Source organism: Leuciscus leuciscus (genome assembly GCF_965113295.1).
Source record: "Leuciscus leuciscus genome assembly, chromosome: 1".
In the NCBI taxonomy this organism is placed as follows: domain Eukaryota; kingdom Metazoa; phylum Chordata; class Actinopteri; order Cypriniformes; family Leuciscidae; genus Leuciscus; species Leuciscus leuciscus.
In genome coordinates this window covers 41,511,999-41,536,579 of record NC_138725.1, presented here as the reverse complement: position 1 = coordinate 41,536,579, position 24,581 = coordinate 41,511,999, and the positions used below count along the sequence as shown (strand labels likewise).

General features: G+C 41.0%; 1 protein-coding gene across 1 annotated transcript in view; it reads left to right on the top strand.

Annotated features, from left to right (window-relative positions):
• LOC309474864 (immunoglobulin superfamily member 1) overlaps positions 1-24,581 on the top strand; it is a 278,361-nt gene that overhangs the window by 151,606 nt on the left and 102,174 nt on the right. The window contains exon 10 of the mRNA XM_082137481.1: positions 17,899-18,171. Within this exon, the coding sequence (XP_081993607.1) occupies positions 17,899-18,171 (273 nt within the window). The remainder of the gene's footprint in view (positions 1-17,898; positions 18,172-24,581) is intronic.

Sequence of the window (24,581 nt, the reverse complement as noted above, 5' to 3'; positions counted from 1 at the left end):
CTTTTACTTTAGTAAAAGCATGGTTCATTTTCATCGGGGTATTTTTGAGTATTATACATAAGTATAAAATTAAATATAAAATACGTTAAACTATAGTTATACTATAAACTTTAAATATTTTAACTCAGAAAATAAGTAGCTTTCGTTACACACATTGCACATGAACGTCAGAACCAGCCGCCTCACAAACGACCTGCGTTTGGTTGATCTACGACGACGCCCTGCTTCACTCCTACATTTGGTAAAACACATTGTAAATGTATTGTGGAAAAAAAGATGTGAATAGTAAATAAATGTAGCGTAAATGCCTATGGGTTAATGCGAATTAGCTCAAGAATATAGGGAATTTTGGCAATATTAATATTTATAAAGCATGGTCATAATTCATAAATCGCATATGCATTTACTTTATCAATTATAGGAAATGCCTCGTTCTGTACGGTCTGATCATTACAGTTAAGAAGAAGTATTCCTGTTTACAAAACTCCAAGAGAGTTTGTCTTCTGGCCACGAAGACAAAACCTCTTTGGGTTTATAAATTAAAACTACTCAAAGTAGTTTTATAATATAGAGCCTGTAGCTTTATAGATCTTTTGTTTCATTGACTTTATAAAAAGTGGGTTTTCAAACACAGAGACAGTTAAAAGTATAAATGGGTTTATTAAGAAAATGGCACACACTAGAGATTATATAAACTACAAACATAAGCGTACGTAAAAATGCAAACAACGAATAAACATTTAACCGAACAAAAACATAAACATAGCGTGATCAGAATGAAAATGGAATGAAAGAAAGAAAGAAAGATATAGAGGGAAGATAGAGGGTAACTTAAATCACAGACCTAAGACCTAGACACCTGGAACAGCTTTTATAGGAATCAATATACTTGCGAGATGTGGTACTCTTTCAGGGTGATGCTGAAAAGGGGACGCGCGTGCGCGTGTCCGGCTGGTTTGCGTCTAGCTTCTTCTTCTGGGTCGTTTCGAAAAACGATGTAAAGGCTCACTTGAATTTAACGTTACCGAGAAAGTTCAGATTCGTCTCCCGGGATGGGAGAGGCTGGAAATCTTAGTTGCAAAGACCGGCTGTTACGACTCGAACATGGGTTCGTTCGATGGAGAAGGCCAGGGCCTCCTCCAGATGTTCCTTTGGAGAAGCGCTGCGCCGGGCAGGAGGGTCCAGAGAAGTTGGATGAGTTGAGAGGAAGGAAGAGAGCGAAGAGAAGAGATTTTGGACTTTTATCAGTGTCCCAGGTGCCGTCCCCTCCTTCGTGTAGGACGAATCAGCTGTCGAGATTTTTCGAGCGGGAAGATTCCTTTGTCCGGTTAGACACGCCCACTCGAATGAGTCATGATTGACTTTAACTGGAGAGGATTTTCTCCAGACATATGAACTTATAAAACAATGCGCATCACTGAATTCTGTTATTGGAATTCAACTCCGTTAGCTGGAGAGGATTACAGAGATATCAAAAATAGAATCTAGGCGTTGTAGCCATGCAACGATACATTATTATGCATTTGTATAGGCAATAGCAGTTCTATTAAGGTCACAAATAGGACATATGCTTTCCTATGGGTTACACACACCTCTTAACACACAAATTTATATATTTAGTACCTTTAGGAGTGACTTTATGGGTAAAAGTCCTTTTCTGTAGGGGGTTTCTGTTTCACAGTCCAGAGTGTGTTTGTATGTGTGTGTGTGTTGGAATGTTGCGACCCTGTTATCTCATGCATAGGGCTGGATAGCTCTGTGGTCAAATTTTATGACCTGCCAATGAGCTCGGGTTACGGGATGCGATTCTACTGGGAGAACATTCTTCAAAAATACATTTCAGATCCAAACACTCGAAGATCATAACTGTATGATCACAACAACATTAATCACACATACATACAGGAAATTCAGATACCAGTCTGAGTTACACACATTTTAAGTTAAACACAAAAGGATGTTGGTGTGTGTGTGTGTGTGTGTGTGTGTGTGTGTGTGTGTGTGTGTGTGTGTGTGTGTGTGTGTGTGTGTGTACGTGTGTGTGTGTTCTGGAATGTCACGAGTCTGTGAGGTTGTAAAAGTCACAGGGAGTCCAGAGCTGAAATGGGGGTTTTAGAGGGGATTCTAAGAAAACAGGGTTTCCTTATGTGACTCAAATGTCCCTCGGGGGAGCCACAAAGATGCAATTTTGACCGTTCAAGCAGACTTGGAGATCAGGATTTACTAATTTGAACAGCATGTGACCGCATGTCATAGTCATTGTCGTTACATAAAATTATATTGGACATATAAGAATGAATGAAATGTAAAATGTTTTGTTAACAGTCGCGGTGTGCGTAACTAGGCAACCACGTTCTCGTTCACGTTGCATGACGTCATCGAAGTATGTCCCAGAACGTGCATACTCTTTTGCTACACACTCAGAAGTATGTACTTTTTCCTCACAAAAAAAGTACATACTTTTAGGTTGTAGTATAAGTAGGCGAATTGGGACTGTCTCGTAGTTCATGCAAGCAAGCGGCAAGCACAGACATGTGTGCTCAGATAAAGATTTATTCTCGTCACAAAGGACTTGAACGTCCGTAAGGAGATTAAAAGACTACAGGTATTTTGTTTTATTTGTCTGTATTTTGTGTCAGTAAAATGCCATTACATCTGTTGCACGCGCTTTTGCGCAGGCTATCGCTTTGTGTTAAGCTGATCATTTCTGAATTTTGTTGTTTATACTGTTTAGTTTTCACGGTGGATTTGGAGAAAAGTCTTCAATTAAACCAGTAGCAAGAGAACGCCTCGGTTACGACTGTAACCTCGGTTCCCTGAAGAGGGAACGAGCGTTGCGTCGAAATGACGCTATGGGGAACGCTTTGCGTGATGACGTCTTGAAGCACATGTAAAATCAGTCCAATGGTGTGGCGGAACGTCAGAGGCGGGTGACGTCACGTACCAGGAAGCTATAAAAGCCGGCCCGAAACAGAAAACGAAAGCTTCGTAAAGTCTGAAGTCGCGCTGACAGGCATGAAGGAGATATGGCAAGGCGACGCAACGCTCGTTCCCTCTTCAGGGAACCGAGGTTACAGTCGTAACCGAGGCGTTCCCTTTCAAGGGAACTCACGTTGCGTCGAAATGACGCTATGGGGAACGTCTATACCAACGCCACCATAGCTACAAATGTCTGTCCTGTGTGTAATCAAGTGAGCAGCACTAGGAAGACAAAACCTGAGACCCTGGAGTAGAGTCTAGGTCTAAAGAGTAGAACCTGACGAAGGTGTGCGGTGAGGACCAGCCTGCCGCATCACAAACGTCCTGTAATGATATAAGGGCCTTAGAGGCCGCCATACTCCTAGTAGAGTGCGACCGGACAGCCAAAGGAGAAGGCTGTCCAGCCGCCTCATAAGCAAGTGAGATAGCCTCAACCACCCACTTGCTCATCCTTTGCTTAGACACTGGACCTCCTTTGTTAGGGGACCCAAAGCAAACAAACAATTGATCACTCTTACGCCACAGGGCAGCTCTGTGGACATATGCGTCTAACGCCTAAACAGGGCAAAGCAAATTATTCGCCTCCTGGTCCGCTTTTCGAAAGGGAGGAGGACAGAAGGCCTCCAAGTGCCACGAGGGAAACGAGATACCAAAGGGTCTTTCCCCACAGACAGTCCACCCAAAGGAATGTGGTAAGCACCTATGGCCGCCACATAAACCTTTAAAGTGGACGGGGTCAGACCTGCAGTGAACCGGTCCTGCAGGAACTCCAGAACTGTACCAATTGGGCAGTTGACTGGATCCAACCGACAGTCACTACACCAAGAAGTGAATACTCTCCACTTCAGGGCATAAAGTTTCCTCGTGGAGGGAGCTCTGGACTGTAGAATGGTCTCAACAACCTCAGTTGAGAGACCTGACTCTATGAGCTGGGCCCCCTCAGAGGCCAAGCCCACAGGTTCCACAGTTCTGGGCGGGGGTGAAATATTGAGCCCCCTGTTTGGGACAGAAGGTCCCTCCTGACAGGAAGCTCCAGAGGATGCCCGTCGAGGAGGGACACAAGATCGGGAAACCATACTCTGCCCGGCCAGCGCGGGGCTATAAGAAGCAGGCAAACCCGGTCCCTGCGAACTCTCTCCAGAACTCCCGGGAGCAGAGCCACTGGGGGAAAAGCGTACAGACGTAGCCTCGGCCACGTCTGTACCATAGCATCCAGTCCCAGAGGAGCTGGATGCGTGAGGGAGAACCAAAGTGGACAGTGAGACGTCTCTCGAGACGCAAACAGATCCACTTGTGCTTGGCCAAACTCCCTCCATATCAGCTCCACCACCTCGGGGTGGAGCCTCCATTCCCCGGGCCTCGGCCCCTGTCTCGACAGAGTGTCTGCTCCTATATTCTGTACCCCGGGGATGTAGGCTGCCCTGTTTTAGTGACAGCAACTTCCCCTGGGACCACAAGAGGAAATGGCGTGCCAGATTGGATAATGGGCGCGAGCGCAAACCCCCTTGGTGGTTGATACAGGCGACTACCGACGTGTTGTCCGTATGTACTAACACATGGTGTCCCCTGAGACCTGTGATAAAGCTCCTCAGAGCCCGGAAGACAGCTAACATCTCTAGGCGATAGATATGCCAGGAACGATGATGGTCTTCCCACAGACCTTGAGATGAGCGACCCTCTAGGATCGCTCCCCAACCCGTGAGGGAAGCATCCGTCGTTAGCAGTTTGCGACGACAAGGAGCTCCCAGCACTGGGTCCTGGGACAGGAACCAAGGTTTCTTCCACATAACCAAGGCACGTAGGCATCGCCGCGTGACCTTGATTGTGCGAAATGGGTTGCCCCTCGGGGAAAACCCTCTGGTCCTGAGCCACCACTGCAGGGGTCTCATGTGCAGTAGTCCAAAAGATATCCCGTTGGAAGCTGCTGCCATGAGACCCAACAGTCTCTGGAACTGTTTGACAGTGAGTAGCTGGCCTAGCTTTACACTTTTCACAGCTGCAAGGATGGAATCTACACGTGGCGGTGACAGGCGCGCCTGCATCGACACTGAATCCCAAACCACGCCTAAAAAAGTGGTCCTCTGAAGTGGAGAAAGCACACTCTTCTTGGCGTTCAGCCGTAACCCCAGCTCTTTCATATGGGCGAGGACGACATCTTGATGCCGAATCACCTCCTGATGCGACTGAGCTAAAATCAACCATTCGTCGATATAGTTCAATATGCGAATACCCTGAAGGCGCAAGGGCGCCAGGGCTGCATCCACGCATTTGGTGAAAGTGCGGGGTGATAAAGCCAGGCCGAATGGAAGAACTCGATATTGGTATGCTTTGCCCCCGAAAGCAAACCTCAGGAACTTCCAATGACAAGGACGGATGGAAATATGGAAATATGCGTCCTTGAGGTCTATCGTGACAAACCAGTCCTCGGACCTGATCTGTGACACGATTTGTCTCAATGTTAACATTTTGAACTTGAGCTGAATGAATGACTCGTTCAGAACTCGAAGATCTAAAATGGGACGCAATCCCCCGTCCTTCTTTGGAACTATGAAGTACCGGCTGTAAAACCCGGTTTCCCTGTTGGAGGGAGGTACATATTCTATGGCCCCTTTCTCTAACAGAGTGTTTACTTCCTGTTCCATAACCAGAACCTGCTCGGGGCCCACCACTGTGGGCAGGACCCCCATAAACCGAGGTGGGCGTTTCTAGAATTGTATCTGATACCCTTTTCCCACGGTCTGCAGGACCCAACGAGAAACATTTGACAGTAGCTTCCACGCTGTCAAAGATTCTACTAGAGGTACCAGCCTCTCGAGACTGGTTTCTGGATTGTATTGCTGTTGAGTAGTCGGTTCGTCGCCCTGTAACGGCGCACCGGCAGGGAACGACCGAACAGACTGCTCTAACACCCTCCTCAGAGGGGGCGGGCATCCCGAGGCCACTACGTTTCCGGGTGGACCTTGAGATATGTGCTCGCCGGAGACCGCTGCGCCCTGTAACACCGGAGGCGGCAGGGTTGGCAGAACGGTCCCCTGAGGGCACCGAAAAGAGACGGGCACCGTCTTTTCTCCTGCTGTTGAGTAGTCGGTTCGTCGCCCTGTAACGGCGCACCGGCAGGGAACGACCGAACAGACTGCTCTAACACCCTCCTCAGAGGGGGCGGGCATCCCGAGGCCACTACGTTTCCGGGTGGACCTTGAGATATGTGCTCGCCGGAGACCGCTGCGCCCTGTAACACCGGAGGCGGCAGGGTTGGCAGAACGGTCCCCTGAGGGCACCGAAGAGAGACGGGCACCGTGAAAAGAGGTGTTAACCGCTCTGCTTCGGGGGGGACTACCCTCATTTGTCCTGAGCCCTCAGACGTCAAGACTTTTTCCCAGCAGCCTTCTTGGCGGTAATAACGGTCCGCAGATCCGTTTTACCCCTCGAAGACTGCTGGGTTTGAGAGCGCCCTCCGTGTCCCCGAGATTTTTGTGGGGGAGCACGGGAGGAAACGCTCTGTTTCTGAGTGGCACGGTGCTCAGCGCTCTTTTTGGAGGAGTGAGGCTGCTCCCGCTCAGCAGCCTCAATGAAAGAACGGCGGGGGAGAAGTTTCTGAAGTGCAGCTGCCTGTTTTGAAGCTTCTTGTGACTTCGCTACAGCACTATTAACTGCGTCTCCAAATAAACCTTCAGTGGAAACCGGTGCATCCAAAAGAACATGTTTTTCTTTGTCCTTTATATCACTTAGATTGAGCCACAGATGCCTCTCAGTGGCCACCAGGGCTGCCATAGAGCGGCCGATGGATTTAGCCGTCTCCTTGGTGGCCCTGAGAGATAAATCTGTGGCTCTACGCAGTTCGGACACAGTATCGGGACCAATACCCCCGCCCTCTTCACAATCACCCAATAATTCTGCCTGGTATGCTTGCATTAATGACATAGTGTGCAAACATGCTGCAACTTGGCCGGCAGCGGCATAAGCTTTATGAACCAGGGAAGAAGTGAATTTTACTGGTTTGGATGGTAATGCAGGAGCCTTCAGAGAAGAAGCCGTCGCTGGAGAGAGATAGCTCGCAAGCGTCTCTTCCACCTTCGGCATCTCCCCATAACCATGCTCTTTATAATTGTGTATAGAAGAGTAGTGGGACGTTTGTGCAGTATATACTCTGTATGACACTGGTTTCCCCCACGATCTCGACACCTCGGTGTGGAGATCGGGGAAAAACGGAAGGCTTCTGCACTGAGGCTGTGCACGAGATGGCAGGAAACGTTCGTCGAGCTTGCTTTTCGAACGAGCGCCCTGCCTATCTTCTGGCCACTCAATAGATAATCGCTCGACAGCTCTAGTGATAACATCAAGCAATTCTTCAAACGCATGAGACTGAGGTGGCGAATCCTCAGACTCAGCGTCAATACTAACAACGTCCAACTCCTCAGAGCTGGACAATTGCAGTATTGGTGCCTCCATCGGGGGGGAAGAAACCGCAACGCGTGCTTCCACACCCTGATGAGAGGCACTGGATCTATCAGAAGGAGGCTGAGATAAGGCAGAGCCCGTCTCAACATCCACTGATAGATCCATTTGCGAACCCCAGGTCTGTGATTGCCGCCGTGCCTCGGCAGCGGCGGGACCAGAGCCCTGGGGAACGCGATCAGGATTGAACCGAGCCAAGCGGGATCGGAGCGAACGCAATGGAAGCGCGTCACAATGCACACAGTCACCACCCTCGAGTGCTGACTGGGCATGCTCCTCACCCAAACAAACAACACAAAGAGTGTGAGTATCACCTCCCGTTAAATAACGCGGGCAGGGATGGACACACACTCTAAACTGCTGCTTGCTCGCCATACTGAATATATATATATAATATAGACAGACAACACCAAATAACAAGGACAGATTCAACACAGAGCGCAACTGAAGACTCAGAAAGCTTTCGTTTTCTGTTTCGGGCCGGCTTTTATAGCTTCCTGGTACGTGACGTCACCCGCCTCTGACGTTCCGCCACACCATTGGACTGATTTTACATGTGCTTCAAGACGTCATCACGCAAAGCGTTCCCCATAGCGTCATTTCGACGCAACGCGAGTTCCCTTGAAAGGGAACTCAATCTGTTCAACGGCACGAGTAGATGACGCAGCAAGTTCATAGAACTTTATAGATCACGAAGTATCCGCATGCACCGCATGGATCTTCAGCGAAGGGTTAACAGATGAGCTGAAAACACGCACACACACATAAAGACCAGGTTCAACGGTCTGAGGCCCTGTCCACACGGAGACGCGTTTAGCTGTATATGTACAAATTTTGCATCGTATTGGTGTTTCGTCCAGACGGATCCGGCGGAACGCCACCCTTGCGTTTTCGTGTGTACGGCCAATCCGTACTTTTTGTGAAACGATGATGTCATCACACCAAGTGTCAACTGTGACCCTGGATCACAAAACCAGTCTTATGTTGCACGGGTATATTTGTGGCAATAGCCAATAAAACATTGTATGGGTCAAAATTATAGATTTTTCTTTTATGCCAAAAATCATTAGGATATTAAGTAAAGATCATGTTCCATGAAGATATTTTGTAAATTTCCCTCCTTAAATATATAAAACATTTATTTTTGTGAATGGATGCAGCACTATCGCCAATAGAAATGGACAACTTTAATGACGATTTTCTCAGTATTTCGATTTTTCTGTACCCTCAGATTCCAGATTTTCAAATAGTTGTATCTCTGCCAAATATTGTCCTATCCTAACAAACCATACATCAATGGAAAGATTATGTATTCAGCTTTCATATGATGTATAAGTCTCAATTTAAAAAAAATTACCCATAAGACTGGTTTTGTGGTCCAGGGTCACAACTAGTAAGACACCGCTAAGTCACAGCAACAATTGCCGAATACATGCTTGTGTTTATGCTGCAGAAGCTACTGAGCCTGTTTTATTTCTTTATTTATTATTTACTTGAATGTATTTTTCTTTCTTTTTTTTTTTTTTTTACTTCTTTATTTGGGCCTATTTAGGCTATATTTTCTTTCTTATGCTATGATGTTTGTCTGTTGTCTGATTAAGACATTTCGTATTTTGTAGGGATGGGCGTTTCAAGCAAAAATAATGTTCGACGATCGCTGGGAATTATTTGATTATTATTCAAAAAACGCACCTTGCCCTTCATGATCACCGGTAAAACGGTGTTCGCTCAAATTCCACTCTGACATTAAATTTCTCTGTATGTATTTAGTTTCATATTTATGTGTAAATATGTGATTTTTTTAATTGCATCCATGTTGATTATATGAAAAGTGAACAGCATGAGTAATCATAAGATGCGCAATATATCGGAAAACATCATTTTGACCACATTAAGTTTTGTTTTGTATAAAACCTTTCTTTAAAGTGAATTTCGTTTTGTATAAATTGTATCTTAATTATAATCAATGTTTCATCAACCAATTGCCTGGATTTAATAAATAAGAAGCAAATATAGCAGACAATTTAATCAGGACATGGAGGCACCGGCGCGAAATAACTTGCATTGCTCGTGAACTGAGCTTGTCTCATAAATGAGCCGAAACTCAGAAATATATCTATAGAAAGCTTGAAATATCTATTTTTAAACAAAACAATTTAAAATGAAAAGAAACAGACAACTCTCTTATGTAATCCGTATGAAGTGTGCATTTCTCTCAATAGGCACGTTCACAATAGGCTACTGCGAAGGTGGCAAGTCAGCATCGTCAACATCTTTAGCCGAGACTGACACAGAAAACACTAGTTTATTAATAAACAATTAAAATATATTTGACACATTCATAATGATTATGAGCTTTATGAGATTATGCTTTATGTGTCTATGTGTCTTTTAACTATCGAATATCGTGACTCATATTTTGTACCAGGCCATTTATGGTTGTTCATATTGTTCAATAAAGTTCTTGGTAAAAAAGAAAAAAAGAAGCTAGGCTACTGTGCCTAATATTACTGTTGTAGGCCTACAGCACGCAAGGTTTATACGCCTGCTCTGTCTTCTTCTCCGGTTTTAGTGTATGTCTGTGGCAGAATTACAGCGCCACATACTGGTCTGGCATGTATACTACATCGTTTTGAGACGGTTTCAGTGGTTTCGTGTGTACGCAGATATTTCTTGAGACGACGCCGTGTTTACGGAATTTTTTTTGAACGGGGAAAAAAAACATGGGATAGGGAAAGCTCTGGCTTCGTGTGGATGTGGCCTCAGAGTCATAAAGAACTTGAACACTCAAGAGTGGCTCAAGAAGTAGATTTGCAAAGCTTGCTAAAAGATTTTCATTGTGAATGAAAGCAATGTTGCTGTAGTGTGTATAGTAAATGTTTTGACTTATTTTCTCAGGTAATTTAATTGAAGCTTGCTATTTAAAGACATATTTAAAGGTTCATGGAACTTTCAATTTTTTTTATTTAAAGTGTTTTTGAAAATTAGAAGAGAAGGTTATTCGCCATTTGATATCAAAGTCTTCTAAGTGTTTTGAAGGGTAACATTGAAGCTAATATAAGCTGTTTTGCACATTTTAATTTCCTGTAAAATATTGTTACTGAAAAGCATCACATTTGCTTTAAGTTTTTGAGGTTAAGAGTATTTACATTCAATTGACATTTACGTTTGAGCAAGTTTTGAAGGTTGATTTAGATGTTTTGTTACCTATGCATATGTGACCTTATGGAATTTTGACCAGATCTGGGTTTAAAGGTTCTTGACTACGCCACCTGGTGCCTCTCACACCAGGATATACTTTGCACCTTAACTGCTAAACATATAATCTAAGGCAAGCAGGTTCGTAGAAATACACTAAAGATGAACTAGACAGAGACGTGCTTTCAGTAGAAAAGCAATAACAAAACTTTATTGTACAATGGTATAATTAAAAGAGCCACACCGTCATACTAGAGGCACAGTACTAAAGCGAGAGACCAGACCTGGTATTGGCTGTTACAAGGGACAATACGATTAACAATTTAACTGGAAAATACTGATTCACTGTCAAGGCAGGTTACCTGTCCGGGATACGCGTGACGTTCAGCGCCCGTGCTCTGGAATCTGGTGCCCACGATCAGATGCATTCACACACACACACATGCGCACACACACGCACACACGCACACACACACACACACACACACACACACACACACACACACACACACACACACACACACAACCGCTACAAGCAAATGATTCAATCAATATTGTGAAGTGCAGTTTACCACTACAATACGTGGTGCAGTGCGCGAGGACGGAACCAGGAACCTCTCTTGTGAGCAGCTACTCTAGTACTCTAGAAAAAGGAAGAAAAGGACAAGAAAGTTATCACTAGCAGAGTGGATAGAGAATGTAAAACTATACACTACTAGAACAGCCAATACCACATCAGTCAAACAGAGCATTAGACGGAGGCTACGGCAAAATAACCACAATAAAGAAAAGATATATATAAAACTTAATTTCTGGTTCTGTCACTTCCATCTTGAAAGGTGCCTCAGAGCATTCAAGTAGATCTTCTGTAAAGCGACAAGAAGCTGCTGCTATGCGCCAGAAACACAGAGACCACAATGTTGCATAGTAAAAGAAAATCTGGTTTTCAAAAAAGGATAGAGAGAAAAGAGAGAGAGGGAAGACAAAAGAAAGGGTGTCAATCTGTAACCCAGTTTTTCCCTAAGAAAGGTGGGTAGCCTTTAGTCTGTGAGTGGTATTAACCTGTTGTCCATAGTGAAATAAGCTAGCTAGCCGCAGGCTAGTGTTAGCCTACATTATATCAACATTTAATCAGTGCAGGGAAACGTTTAGCAAGATATTCATCTTAAATCATTGTCCATGCCCATTTTAGCAGACTTAATAACAGATGAGTCAGCAGCACCCCAGTCCCCCCATAACTGCACAGTGAAGAAGGTGAGCAACTTTGTGTTAATGACATAGCATCATTCCAGGGAGTCTGTGTGGGGTTCTCTGACTGTCTCTCTTGCTCTTTTTACCATAACAAAAAAGAAAAAGAAATATTTATTAATGGCAGAAATCAAACACAAATTATTTTCTCACATAATGACCATTATAAAAAAATAAAAATAAAAATAAAACCCTCCTGTCTGTACTGGATGCAGTTAGAGTAGCTTACCTCAACCTGCATGTTACAAGTTACAAGTTACAGACAATATTAAAATAATCCAGTTTGATGCGTTCATTTAGACTGAATTTTGGCCGTTAACTGACATAGATACAGACTTTATTATTCCCATCATTCCAAACTTCAAAACCTATTGATTTAGTGATCACTTGATCTGTTTTGTAGCACTATAATAACCTTGATGTGGAAATTCCGTTTTACACGTCAACTTTATTTTGTTGTTGGCATATACTGTATGTGCAGTTAAGTTAAAAAAAAATCTGCTGTTTTCATTGTTTTGAGATGATGTTAATTTATTTTAATTAAAAAGTTAATATATATTTGGGTTTTTTCTTTTTTTGAAATCTGTCATTAATTTTACAATAAAAATACATATGAGACTGTAAAGGATTGCCTTAAGGACATTTTAATGGTGGCTTTTAATCTTGCATCAAATAGTGAACTGCATACTATGCAGACTTGCATTTACAAATCACCAGCAGTAAATATTGTGCTAGTACTAGTATTGAACTACAAGAAGCAAGACAGTTGCAAGCCTTTGATTAGAGTTATGTAAAGCTTTTGATGGGACAGTTAAGTCCTAGAGATGGGGTGACAACAGCTGCGCAGAGGGGGCCCAATTTGATTTTTTTGTCATGGGGCCCAAAATTCCTGGCGGCGCCCCTGACTGCAACAGTAGGGAGTGTTTGCGACATGTGCCATAAGATGCATCCAACCTGTCTGCACGACGAGCGAACCAAAGAAAACCAAAAACTACCACAAGAAAAGCCAAGAACAAGTCAAGAAAGATCTCAATCAAAACAAAATAAAGAAACAACAACAGCTGTTACTTCAAATAGAGTAATACTTGATGAAGCTAACGCACAAACAGCAGCGATAATTCCTGTCTGGATTTCATCCATAACTCAACCAACACAAGAAGTTCTTGTATATGCTCTGTTGGATTCTCAAATTGACACAACATTCATTTTAAGTGAAGTAGCTGAAGAATTGGAAGCAAGCAAAGAACTTAAGCTGAAGCTTTCTACTATGACATCAAGACACAGTGGTAAGCTCTCAAAGAGTAAAGAACCTACAAGTCCGAGGCTTTTATTCTAGTAAAAGGATCTCTTTACCACCAGTCTACACTCGAGAGTTTATTCCAGCCAACAGAACTCACATACCAACAAATGAAACTGCTAAAGCTTGGTCCCATCTAGAGCACCTCCAAGAAGAGATAGCACGTCTGCAGGATTGTGAAGTAGGTCTGCTCATTGGGTACAACTGCTCACAAGCCCTACTTCCAAGAGAAGTAGTTTCTGGCCAAGAACATCAGCCTTATGCACAGCGTACGGACCTTGGATGGAGCATTGTTGGTAACTGGAATCCCTATGTAGACTATGGGGACGCTATCGGAATCAGTCATCGCATAGTAGTAAGGCAAGTGATACCAGATATGGAATCTTCTGTCAATCTCAAAACTGAATTACACTATGTGAGTCGAATTAAAGTTAAATAAATTACTCCTTCAGAGATAATAAAGGTTCTTGAATCAGACTTCTCAGAAAAAGCTGTAGAAGATGATCCTGTGTCCCAAGAGGATCTCAAGTTCTTGTCAATTTTGAGAGAAAACATCTCACAAAAGAACAATGGTCACTTCGAAATGCCATTACCATTCAAAAGGAAAAAAACAAAACTTCCTAATAACAAGACTTGTGCAGTACATCGTCTGAAATGTCTTGAAAAGAGATTATAGAAAGATCAGAGTTACTATGAAGACTACGTGAAATTCATGGATGACGTAATTTCACGTGGCGATGCAGAGAAGGTCCCTGAGGAAGAAATTGACAACAGTCCAGTTTGGTATATTCCACATCATGGAGTTTATCATCCACAGAAACCAGGGAAAATACGTGTAGTATTTGACTGTTCTGGCAAGTTTCGGGACACATCCCTCAGTGACCATCTGCTCACTGGTCCTGACCTGACCAATATATTGGTAGGTGTCCTATGCCGCTTTCGAAAAGGTTCTATCGCAGTAATGGATGACATTGAAAGAATGTTCCACCAGTTCCACGTTAAAAAGGAGGAACAAGATTACCTGCGATTTCTGTGGTGGGAGAATGGCAACCTGGAAATGACACCATCAATCTACAGAATGAAGATCCACTTGTTTGGAGCTGCCTCATCTCCTGGTTGTTCCAATTTTGGCCTGAAACATCTAGTAACACAAGGGCATGGTTAATACAGTGAAGACACCATACGCTTTATTCAAAGAAATTTCTATGTAGATGATGGTCTGACAAGTGTTCAAACTGAGATAGAAGCTATCCAGCTTATCAAAGAATCAAGAGAACTTTGTTCCACTGGCAGGTTAAGACTCCACAAGTTTGTTTCTAACAGTGAGAGTGTGATGGCAACCATCCCAGAAGAAGAACGTGGCACAGTCAAAGATCTGGATATGGCTTTGAGTTTACCTCAAATGGAGAAAAGTCTTCCCTTAAACCAGTAGCAAGAGAACCACTTGTGTCTGCGTATGCTTTGGAGGGAGATACACACTGATTGTTTTTTGTTAGACTTACATGTCCTTTACACAGGTACACTGGAGTTGAGTGTATATTAAGCATAAATATTTTTTCTAATATAATAATTTACACACATGCACACACTCTTGAGTCAAACAGAAAGTGGATTTGAGTTATGGTCAGTCACAGAGAGAGAGATTTTTAGGGATTTTTCTTTTGGATTGTTTCAATAAATCTATTTTTGAATCATCTTGCATGACGTTTTTGCTTCTTTTGTTTAATTGTTCAAATTTATATTGTATTATATTTATATTTACTTATATTTATATTCAATGTGATTTTTTTATTATTATGAATAATTATTGCATACATGTTAATGTACCATGAAATTCTCTCAAAATACAAAAAAAAAATATATATATTATTGAACAAAAATGTATTAAATTGAATTTACATTTCACTTTTGACCGTGAACAACAGAAGTGTGACCCCCAAATGATCAATAGCAGAGTATTATGTAAATCATACAGTGTCATTAATGCAGATTGATTCCCAAATTAATGACTCTTATGATCCGATTATTTTTAGTCAATCAAAATCATTGAGCACAACCATTAAATACGATTCAAGTTGTTACATCCGTTGTCTTGGTGTATGAATATTAAACTTTTCAAAAGGTACAAATATATCAGTGCCAAACTCAACACCTTTATTGTTGAAGGTCTGATAGATTAGAAATAGATCGAGATGAGCTCATAGTTGTGGTTTGGTTTGTTTTCTTTCAGATCAGTGGCATTAACCAGTGTGGGAGGAACAGCAGCTGTAAACTTATAAAGTTATGAATACATATAATAACATTATTACAATAAAGATCCATCGAAGTTATGATTCCGTTTCCATTAAACACAAGAATATTCTTCTCGTAATGGCAAATTTATGCTGTTCACAACATTTCAGTAGGAAACTTGCGTGACATTTTTGAACAGGTGTTACAAGATTATCAACTTCTTAAATACTTCTCGTAATGGCAAATTTCTGTAACACATGAGGTACATTTGTGTGTCTTCTTTAATCTGTCATCATGTATCTAAAGATCTGACAGGAAGTCTTGAGGCTTTAACTCAGTCTGTCTTTAACCGTCAGTCATTATTCAGTCAGTATGGAGCTCAGTCAACTTCCGCTTCTGCTCTGTGAGTATTATTTCCTCTGATAATAATTGTGCTTATATTATGAATAGGATTGTGTTCCTGGTGGGTTTTTTTTTTTTTTGTTGTTGTGTTTTTTTTTTATGCTCTCAAAGCTTCAAATCCAGCTTTAGTTCATGATATATGAGTGAAAGACGAGTTTGAGAGAAGTGTGCAGTTAGTGGTGTTTGTGAAAGAGAAATGCACTCTGTTGTGTTTGGGTCAGTCTGTTTCTTCACTCACTCGGTTTAATGCTTTGTAATGGTGTTTGCTGAATCATTTCTGTTGGTTAGTTTTGTACAGTTTGCTGTCGAGATGCATTAGGTAGATATTCACTAGTTAGTCTTTAGATGTTCACTAGTATGCCGTTAGTAAGAGTTTATATGAGTTAATTGTTATAATTGTCACTGTTTTCAGACTTTAGAAAGGTTTTTACAGAAACACTCATCAGTGCCACTAGATCTAAAATTAGAAGAAAGACTTATGTGTAAAGTATAATAGAAAGTCAATCAGCTCCATATTCACAGTGTAATAATTGTCAGATTTTCCTGTATTTGGCTGAACTGTAACTTTGGTGGCTTGCCAGTGTAGTCGATTTCTCTTATACATAAAATAAGTTCTTGTGGAGAGAAGAATTTTCTGAAGGTATCAGAGCAGCACCTTCTTCAGCAATGATGTTAGTCTGTCTTCAGAGAGTCTGAACCCAAATATCTGTGTGTGGGACAGACCTTTATACCTAAAGCTAATTTACACACAAAAGACATCCAGAGACCCCTAAGAGAAACACAGCCAGTTACTTCACGGGAAGAACTTTACAAGTACGATCCCACAGAAAAAAAAGAAAAAAAAAAGAAGAAAAGAAACAGGTTAATCAACGGATGAGTTTGATGATCTTTATTGAAACATTTAAAATACACAATATTTCATGAGTTTTATTTTTTATATATATTTTTTTTACTTTGTGTTTTTAGTGCTGATTTCAAACTTCCAGTCTGGACACACTCAAGGTGAGTGAATTTGATTCATAAATTTCATCACAAATGTGTGATTCTGTTACAAACCAGGGACCGGTGTAGTTTAAACCTGGTTAAAATATACTGGTTTATATTTGATTACCTCGTCTTCAGTCCATCTTCCCTCATCTTCATCTTGTGACACCAGCAATGAAATGAGTGTCATGATTATATATACAGCTCTTTAAACAAGTTATATAAATGATTCATGTGTTGTGAGTAACACCAAACAGACGGTTCAAAAACACCAAAAAAACATTCACTCATATGAATATGTTTTTATGCAGGATTTAGAAATATAAAATATCTTTTGACATTTGTCTACATATTTAACAGAAATGATTAGAGTTGCTGGACCTGCAACAACAAAATAATTTGAACAACAATGACAATTTGTAACCCTTTAGTAACTGATGTGTGTGTCTCTGACTGCTGGTGTGGATGTAGAAGGTGTGAAACCCTGCGTTGAGCTCAGCGCTACTAACCTAAAGGATGTGGGTTTGAACTCCACATAGGGGGGTCTTTACACCTTTGTTTCATTTGTTTGTATGGACTGCTTGCCTGTGTATGACCCTTGCCTGGATTTGGATCACGTCTTTGGATTACTCTGTTTAATAAACTGCATTTGGATCCTTTACCTTCGCGTCTCAGAGCAGCTTGTGACAGTAGTCATGATGTGTTTCATCTCTGCAACTCTTTTTCATGTAAACTGCTGCAGTTCGTGACTTTGTTGAATGTTGTGTCTCTTTGACTGCGGCTGTAGATGTTGCTGTTGTGAGACAGTGGATTGAACTATAAGAGGACGAGATCTTCTGCTGAAAAACTTTCACTACTCAAGCTTTTTGCCAGTTTTATACTGACAGATGTTTCCAAACCAACTCTGACTTTGCAGTATTTTGCTTTCATAATGCACAAATGATTTCTTAAGACACAGAATAAGTGACTATAACAGCTAGAGAACAACACTTCAATCTAACCTGATTATGTGTTTTACAATACAAATGTTCAAGCACAATTTATTGTTTTTATATATATTATTTTATCACATTATTTCATTGTTTATTGTTGTCATTATATAGAAAGACCAAAACCCAAAGTGACCATTAAACCTGATCATCATGTATTCAGAGGAGAGACAGTCACTCTCAGATGTGACATATATGATGAAGGAGTCACTAGCTGGCGGTACAACTGGTATAAAGACGGTTCAACCAGTGTTTTCAGTGAACGACAGGAACACACATTCAGTTCTGTTACTGAGTCTTACGCAGGTAAATACTCCTGTAATGGGACAGAGACTGAAGGATCACGCAGATCACAACACAGTGATGAAGTTACACTGACAGTATCAGGTGAGTTTGATCATCTCTTCATAAACACACACAAGTTTAACATGTTATTAATGAGTGATTTCTCTATTTCAGTTCCCAGAGCAGTTTTAAGTGTTTCTCCTCAGAAGTGGTTGACTGAAGGAGATCCAGTGACTCTGATCTGTGAGGTTAACGGCTCCTCTACAGGCTGGACATTCAGCTGGTTCACTGAAACTGTCTCAGGTCAGTTATAATGTGCTTCATCTGAATGGTTTTATTGAAGTTAAATATATAATTTAATATGTCTGAAACCAGACACAGACTGGGTTTTAAGGGCAACACTTCCATGGGGACCAAGCAGTACAGTCACTCCTCTGTAACAACATAAGAGCCATTGATCAAACCCTGATTAAAACAACCTAAACACAATGAGTAATTTGAGTTACACCAATGAATAATTTATATGAAATCTACACATTCTCACTTTATACAGGGAGCAGGAATGATTATGAGCTCCTCTCAGACAGCAGCAGAGGAGCTGGAGGAAAATACACTGTCAGTTCTGCTGATCTAAATCACACAGGAGTTTATGTGTGCAGAGCAGAGAGAGATAAAACAGCCGTTTACACAACATACAGCAACACACAACCACTGTGGGTCACTGGTGAGTTCACATATATAGTAAATGATTGGTTCATCTTTAATAAAGACAATTTCCAAATTATAGCTGTAATTGTCTTGTCAGGCGTTTCTCCTCCAGTGTCTCTGATCATCAGTCCCAGCAGAACTCAACACTTCACATCTGTCTCTCTCTCTCTGAGCTGTGAGGACCAGAGTAACTCTGATGGATGGACAGTGAGAAGATACACAGACATCGGGCGGCTGGAAGATTGTTCATCATTTCTCCGGGGATCACAAACAGGATCTACATGTACAATCAGATCCACCATCACATCAGACACTGGAGTTTACTGGTGTCAGTCTGAATCTGGAGAGAACTATCATCCTGTTAATATCACTGTACACTGTGAGTCTGTGTTTCTGTTTTTATTCATTTCACTGACAGTTTACAATCAATACACAGGTTTATTAAACAAGAGCAGGATATACTGTAGTGTGACGTTGAACAACCAGTCAGACCATCATAGCAATAAAGTTCTTTTTTATTTTGTCTTGTTTCTATTATGTTACCATTTTGTTCATATATTGCATGTCTCCTGTGTTTCTGTAGTTGGTGTGATTCTGGAGAGTCCTGTTCATCCTGTGACTGAAGGAGATAATCTGACTCTACGCTGTTTATGTCAATATACAACCGTATCAAACCTCAGAGCTGATTTCTATAAAGATGGATCACTCATCCAGAATCAAACTACAGAGATGATCATCCCTACTGTCTCAAAGTCACATGAGGGTTTCTACTACTGCAAACACCCAGATAGAGGAGAGTCTCCCAAGAGCTGGATCTCAGTCAGAGGTGAGAGTTACTGAAACTGTGAGCTGATTTATTTCTTCATATGCCCTCGTTCAGATATAGTGCATGATAAAGTGTTTGTGTGTCTCTTTTTCAGGGTCTCATTCAGACTCTCAGATCTCTGTCCTCCACATACTCAGTTCTGCACTGGCAGCTTGTCCATATCTGATAGTGACGGTCGTGCTGATTTACAAATGCTGCAGAATGAGAGGAAAAACGCCTGAGTGATTTATTAGAAGACATTGTAATGAATGTAAAAAATATATTTTGTTGACCAACATCTTAGTCACTAAATATGGACATACATTTATATGTATTTGTATTTATATGTGTTTTTATACACTTTCCCTTTCCACACTCGCCTTTTGCTTGCACACCGGGGATTTATTAGGAACTTACATATATGCATAGCTACTTTGAAGAAATATGAATTGTGAAAATTGCTATACACATCAATTGAATTGAATTTGTCTCACTCTTCCTCTGTATTTTTCTCTTTATAAATATACACATTTCTTAATGACAAAGATGTTGTCTGTCTTTTTCTAGTCAAATTCTATTGTTTAAACATTATTGTAGTTCATAAAAGCAATAAACAGAGAGAAGTTTTAAGTTTCCTGTCTTGTATTGCCGCAAAGCTCAGAAGGTTTTTCAAATTGTAGCAAACAGAGAAAACGATAGACTCACTTGATAGTTTTAAGGCTTCTTTCTTTAGGCAAGGCAAGGCAAGTTTATTTATATAGCACATTTCATACACAATGGCAATTCAAAGTGCTTTACATAGAAGAAATAAGAATAATTAAAAGTGTTTAGAAAAATAAAATACAGTACAGTACAAACAGTCGGACGAACAGCGGCACAGTGCTCATTCAGTAAATGCATAGCTAAACAGAAGTGTTTTGAGTCTGGATTTGAATGTGAATACTGTAGGAGCACATCTGATCTCTTCTGGAAGCTGGTTCCAGTTGCGGCTGGCATAATAGCTAAAAGCTGACTCGCCATGCTTAGAGTGAACCCTTGGTATTTCTAGCTGATATGATCCTAATGATCTGAGTGATCTGTTGGGTTTATATTCAGTGAGCATATCTGCAATGTATTGAGGTCCTAGGCCATTGAGTGATTTATATACCAGTAATAATACTTTAAAATCAATCCTAAATCTAACTGGGAGCCAGTGTAAAGACCTGAGGACTGGTGTGATATGTTCATATTTTCAGGTTCTGCTCAGAATCCTGGCAGCAGCGTTCTGTATGAGCTGCAACTGTCTTATGGTCTTTTTGGGAAGGCCAGTGAGGAGTCCTTTACAATAATCCACCCTGCTGGTGATGAAAGCATGCACAAGTTTCTCTAAGTCTTGTCTGGAAACAAAGCATCTAATTCTTGCAATATTTTTCAGATGAAAGTATGCTGATTTAGTTATTGCTTTGACATGACTACTGAAACTAAAGTCTGACTCCAGAATCACACTGAGATTCCTGACTTGATGTTTAGTTGTTTGACCCCTAGAGTGAAGGTATGCGTTCACCTTGAGAACTTCATATTTGTTTCCAAACGCAATGACTTCAGTTCAGTTTTGTCTTTGTTTAACTGAAGAAAGTTTTGGCACATCCAACTGTTGACTTCATCAATTCATCGGCACACGGAGTCAATGGGGCTGTAATCGTTAGGCGATAGGGCTAAGTACAGCTGTGTATCGTCTGCATAGCTGTGGTAAGCAATTTTGTTCTTTCTCATTATTTGGCTCATTGGGAGCATATACAGGTTGAACAGGAGTAGCGCAAGAATCGAGCCTTGAGGGACTCCGCATGTCATGGTGTCCACTCTTATGGTCTCCTATACTCACATAATAACTTCTCCCATCTAAGTGTAGCATATACACGGGGTATATGTGTTAAATAGCAGATGAATATAGCTATAGAAGGTTAAATAATAATTGGGCTACAGAAGATAGAGTTCGTCTCAAGGAGGTGTTGAAAGAGTAAATAATAAGAAGACAAACAACAATAACAATACCCAAAATATTTCCAATCTGCAGAGAAGTTCAGTAGTTCACAGGAAAAAACAAAACAAAATACAACTCAGGAAAACTGGAGAGTACTCAAATTAAAGACAGTCCACAACACATTATAGGACTATATTCTTTGTTCATAAGAGATGAACACCACATCCAAATAACGCGAATGGTCCGTGAGACGCAAATAGTCCATGAGCCAGAGCTTAGTGAATGGCTGTGTGTGTGTGCAAATGAGAGTGAAGGGGGTGAGCAGAGCTGCAGAGCCTCCTACCAAACCCACAGGGGGCGATGATGTTGTTGGGGCAGGTTCTGTTCTAATAGCTCGTCATCAACTGGCCCGCAACTGGCCGCACCTGGCCTGTATTAAATAAACAGGACCCATGGTTTAGTCACTACTCATAATATAATTTACCTACTAGCTAGTTTTATATTCTATATTTTATATTGTGTACACAATAGTATTCAAAATACTGCATAAGTAATTGTCATAATTATATTAAATGACAATAACAAAATCGTACAAAAATACTCAAATGCATGGAAATTACCACCCATAAATATTGGGATTATTTACAACATAACATTCCATTCAATACAATTGATAATCTTGTCATTCAGTATGTAAATGAACCATTTAAATACCTAAAGCCATAGCATTGAAAACAAAATGCTAGGTTTACATTATAATTCATTGAACCCAATAGCAGGAACCTGTTAGCATTAAGCTAGCAGAAACCGTCATTATATTACATAAGGATGCCAATGCCTAGCGGACACAACAACAAACAGACTCACCAATTCCCGCAAATATTCGACACACCACGGCACCAGTCGGCTTCTAAAGACAACGGTGGTGGACACTACAAATACAGAATCGCATGCTAGAGTCAACCAAGCATTTAAGATGGAAAATAAGCGAAAATAGCATTGTTTGTGTAGAGACATACCGAGTGCAGCTGCTCCGGTGGCTTCCCCCTCACACTACTTATTGGGGAAACTCAAGTGATTGATTGAAAGCGTTCACTGAGACTACCATGTGACTCCTGCACAAAGATGTGAATGAAGGTGACTGTTCAGGTGACTGGGAAAAATAAAACCATGGAATTTTACCCTGGGTTACATATGACCTGAACCATTTTAGGACTATCCCAGAAAGCCCCACTCAGTTCTCCAGCCTGTCAAGAAGTATGTTGTGATCGACAGTTTCAAATGCAGCACTGAGGTCGAGTAGTACCAGCACTGATCATTTGCCTGAATCAGTATTTAAGCGAATATCGTTTATTATCTTTATGAGCACTGTCTCTGTGCTGTGGTGCGGTCGGAAACCAGATTGAAAATTGTCAGTCTCTCTACAGTAGCAAAACGAGTGCGTGTGTTGTTTAAATTGCAGTTTATAATATTTGAGAAAAAAGTCTGTCTAGCTTTGCCTAGTTCCATATTGAAAGCATGCAGGCTGTCTTTGTAGATGTTATAATGGACTACAAGTTTTGTCTTCCGCCACATGCGCTCTGCTTTTCTGCATTGTCTTTTCATATTTTGCACTGCTGTTGAGTTTCTCCAAGGTGCTTTTTGTCTGCCACTCTTCTTCCTGACTTTCACAGGAGCAATATCATCAATTACACTTTTAACTTTTGAGTTAAAAGAATCAAGGAGAAAATCAACAGAGTCAGCAGATATGCTTGGTGTTAAGGATATGGCCTTCATAAATAGTACAATAGTGTTCTCATTTAAGCATCTCTTCTTGACAGACACAGATCTAGCTTCAATGGCAGGAGAGATCAATATATCAAAGAAAATACAGAAATGATCAGACAGTGCTACATCCTTAATAACAATCGATGAAATGTTTAGACCCTTACTGATAAGTAAATCTAGAGTGTGTCCACGATTGTATGTGGATCCATGTACATGCTGAGTCAGATCAAAAGTTTTAAAAATAGTTTTGATTTCTTTTGCCATATTTGTTTCTGCATTATCTATATGAATGTTAAAATCTCCAGCAATGGCAAAACAGTCAAACTCTGAGGAAATTGTTGATAACAGTTCTATAAAGTCCTCAGCAAAGGCTGGAGAGTATTTTGGAGGCCTGTAAATAATAAGTAAAATCCTACTAAATATTAATCCAACTTTTTCTTGTTTATACTGTAATGACTGAGGGTCCGACCTATAGTGTTGGGGATGAAATGACAGAGCTCGTTCGTCTAGCCCGGTTTCAGAATAAACCTTTATCTGCTTGCTGTAAAATTAAGGGCCTATCCTTGGGAAAATAGCCTGAGCTTATTTCATTTTAATCTTTTTTCCAACTAGTTTTAATTTGAATCTTTTTGCCTACTAAGTTTAAGGGTATGATCAGTTATATGAAATTCAGAAATGAGAACTATAAGGGTGATGTAAGACTTAAACTTGGTACGTTTCATTATAATTTATACTGTGTGAGTGTTTTGATGAAACAATTATCAATGAATGATAAAAAGGGAGGAGTGTAATGGGAGATTTTTGATTTTCATTACTTACTTTGATTTTCATTAACATAGACAGGATTGACTTCTATGTGTGCTGCTGACCATGTGATATAATGATTGATGTGAAACGCCTGCGAAGCAGGAGAAGAGGGGGAGAGCTTTGAAGGCTGAAGGACTTGCAGGCTGCAAGTTAAGCTAAACTAAAGTTCAGTGTATAATAGGATCACTGGTGGTGTCTTATCCATCTATGGAGTTTAAAGAACCTTGGAAGATAACAATAACAGAGTATAAAGACTGGCCTGCCTCTCTCTCCTGGTCGCACTTGTTCCACAGACTGTACTTGTGACTTCTGTGTGGCAACTGGGCCTTCTTGCAAGAATAAATGACTTTTTAATGATCATTTGATTCCAGACTGTCTCTTACGCCAAAGATGATTGTTTAGTGAATTAAACTGCCACAACACATTCAAGAAGCGTGACCCAATTCTCGTTCGCACAATATCGCG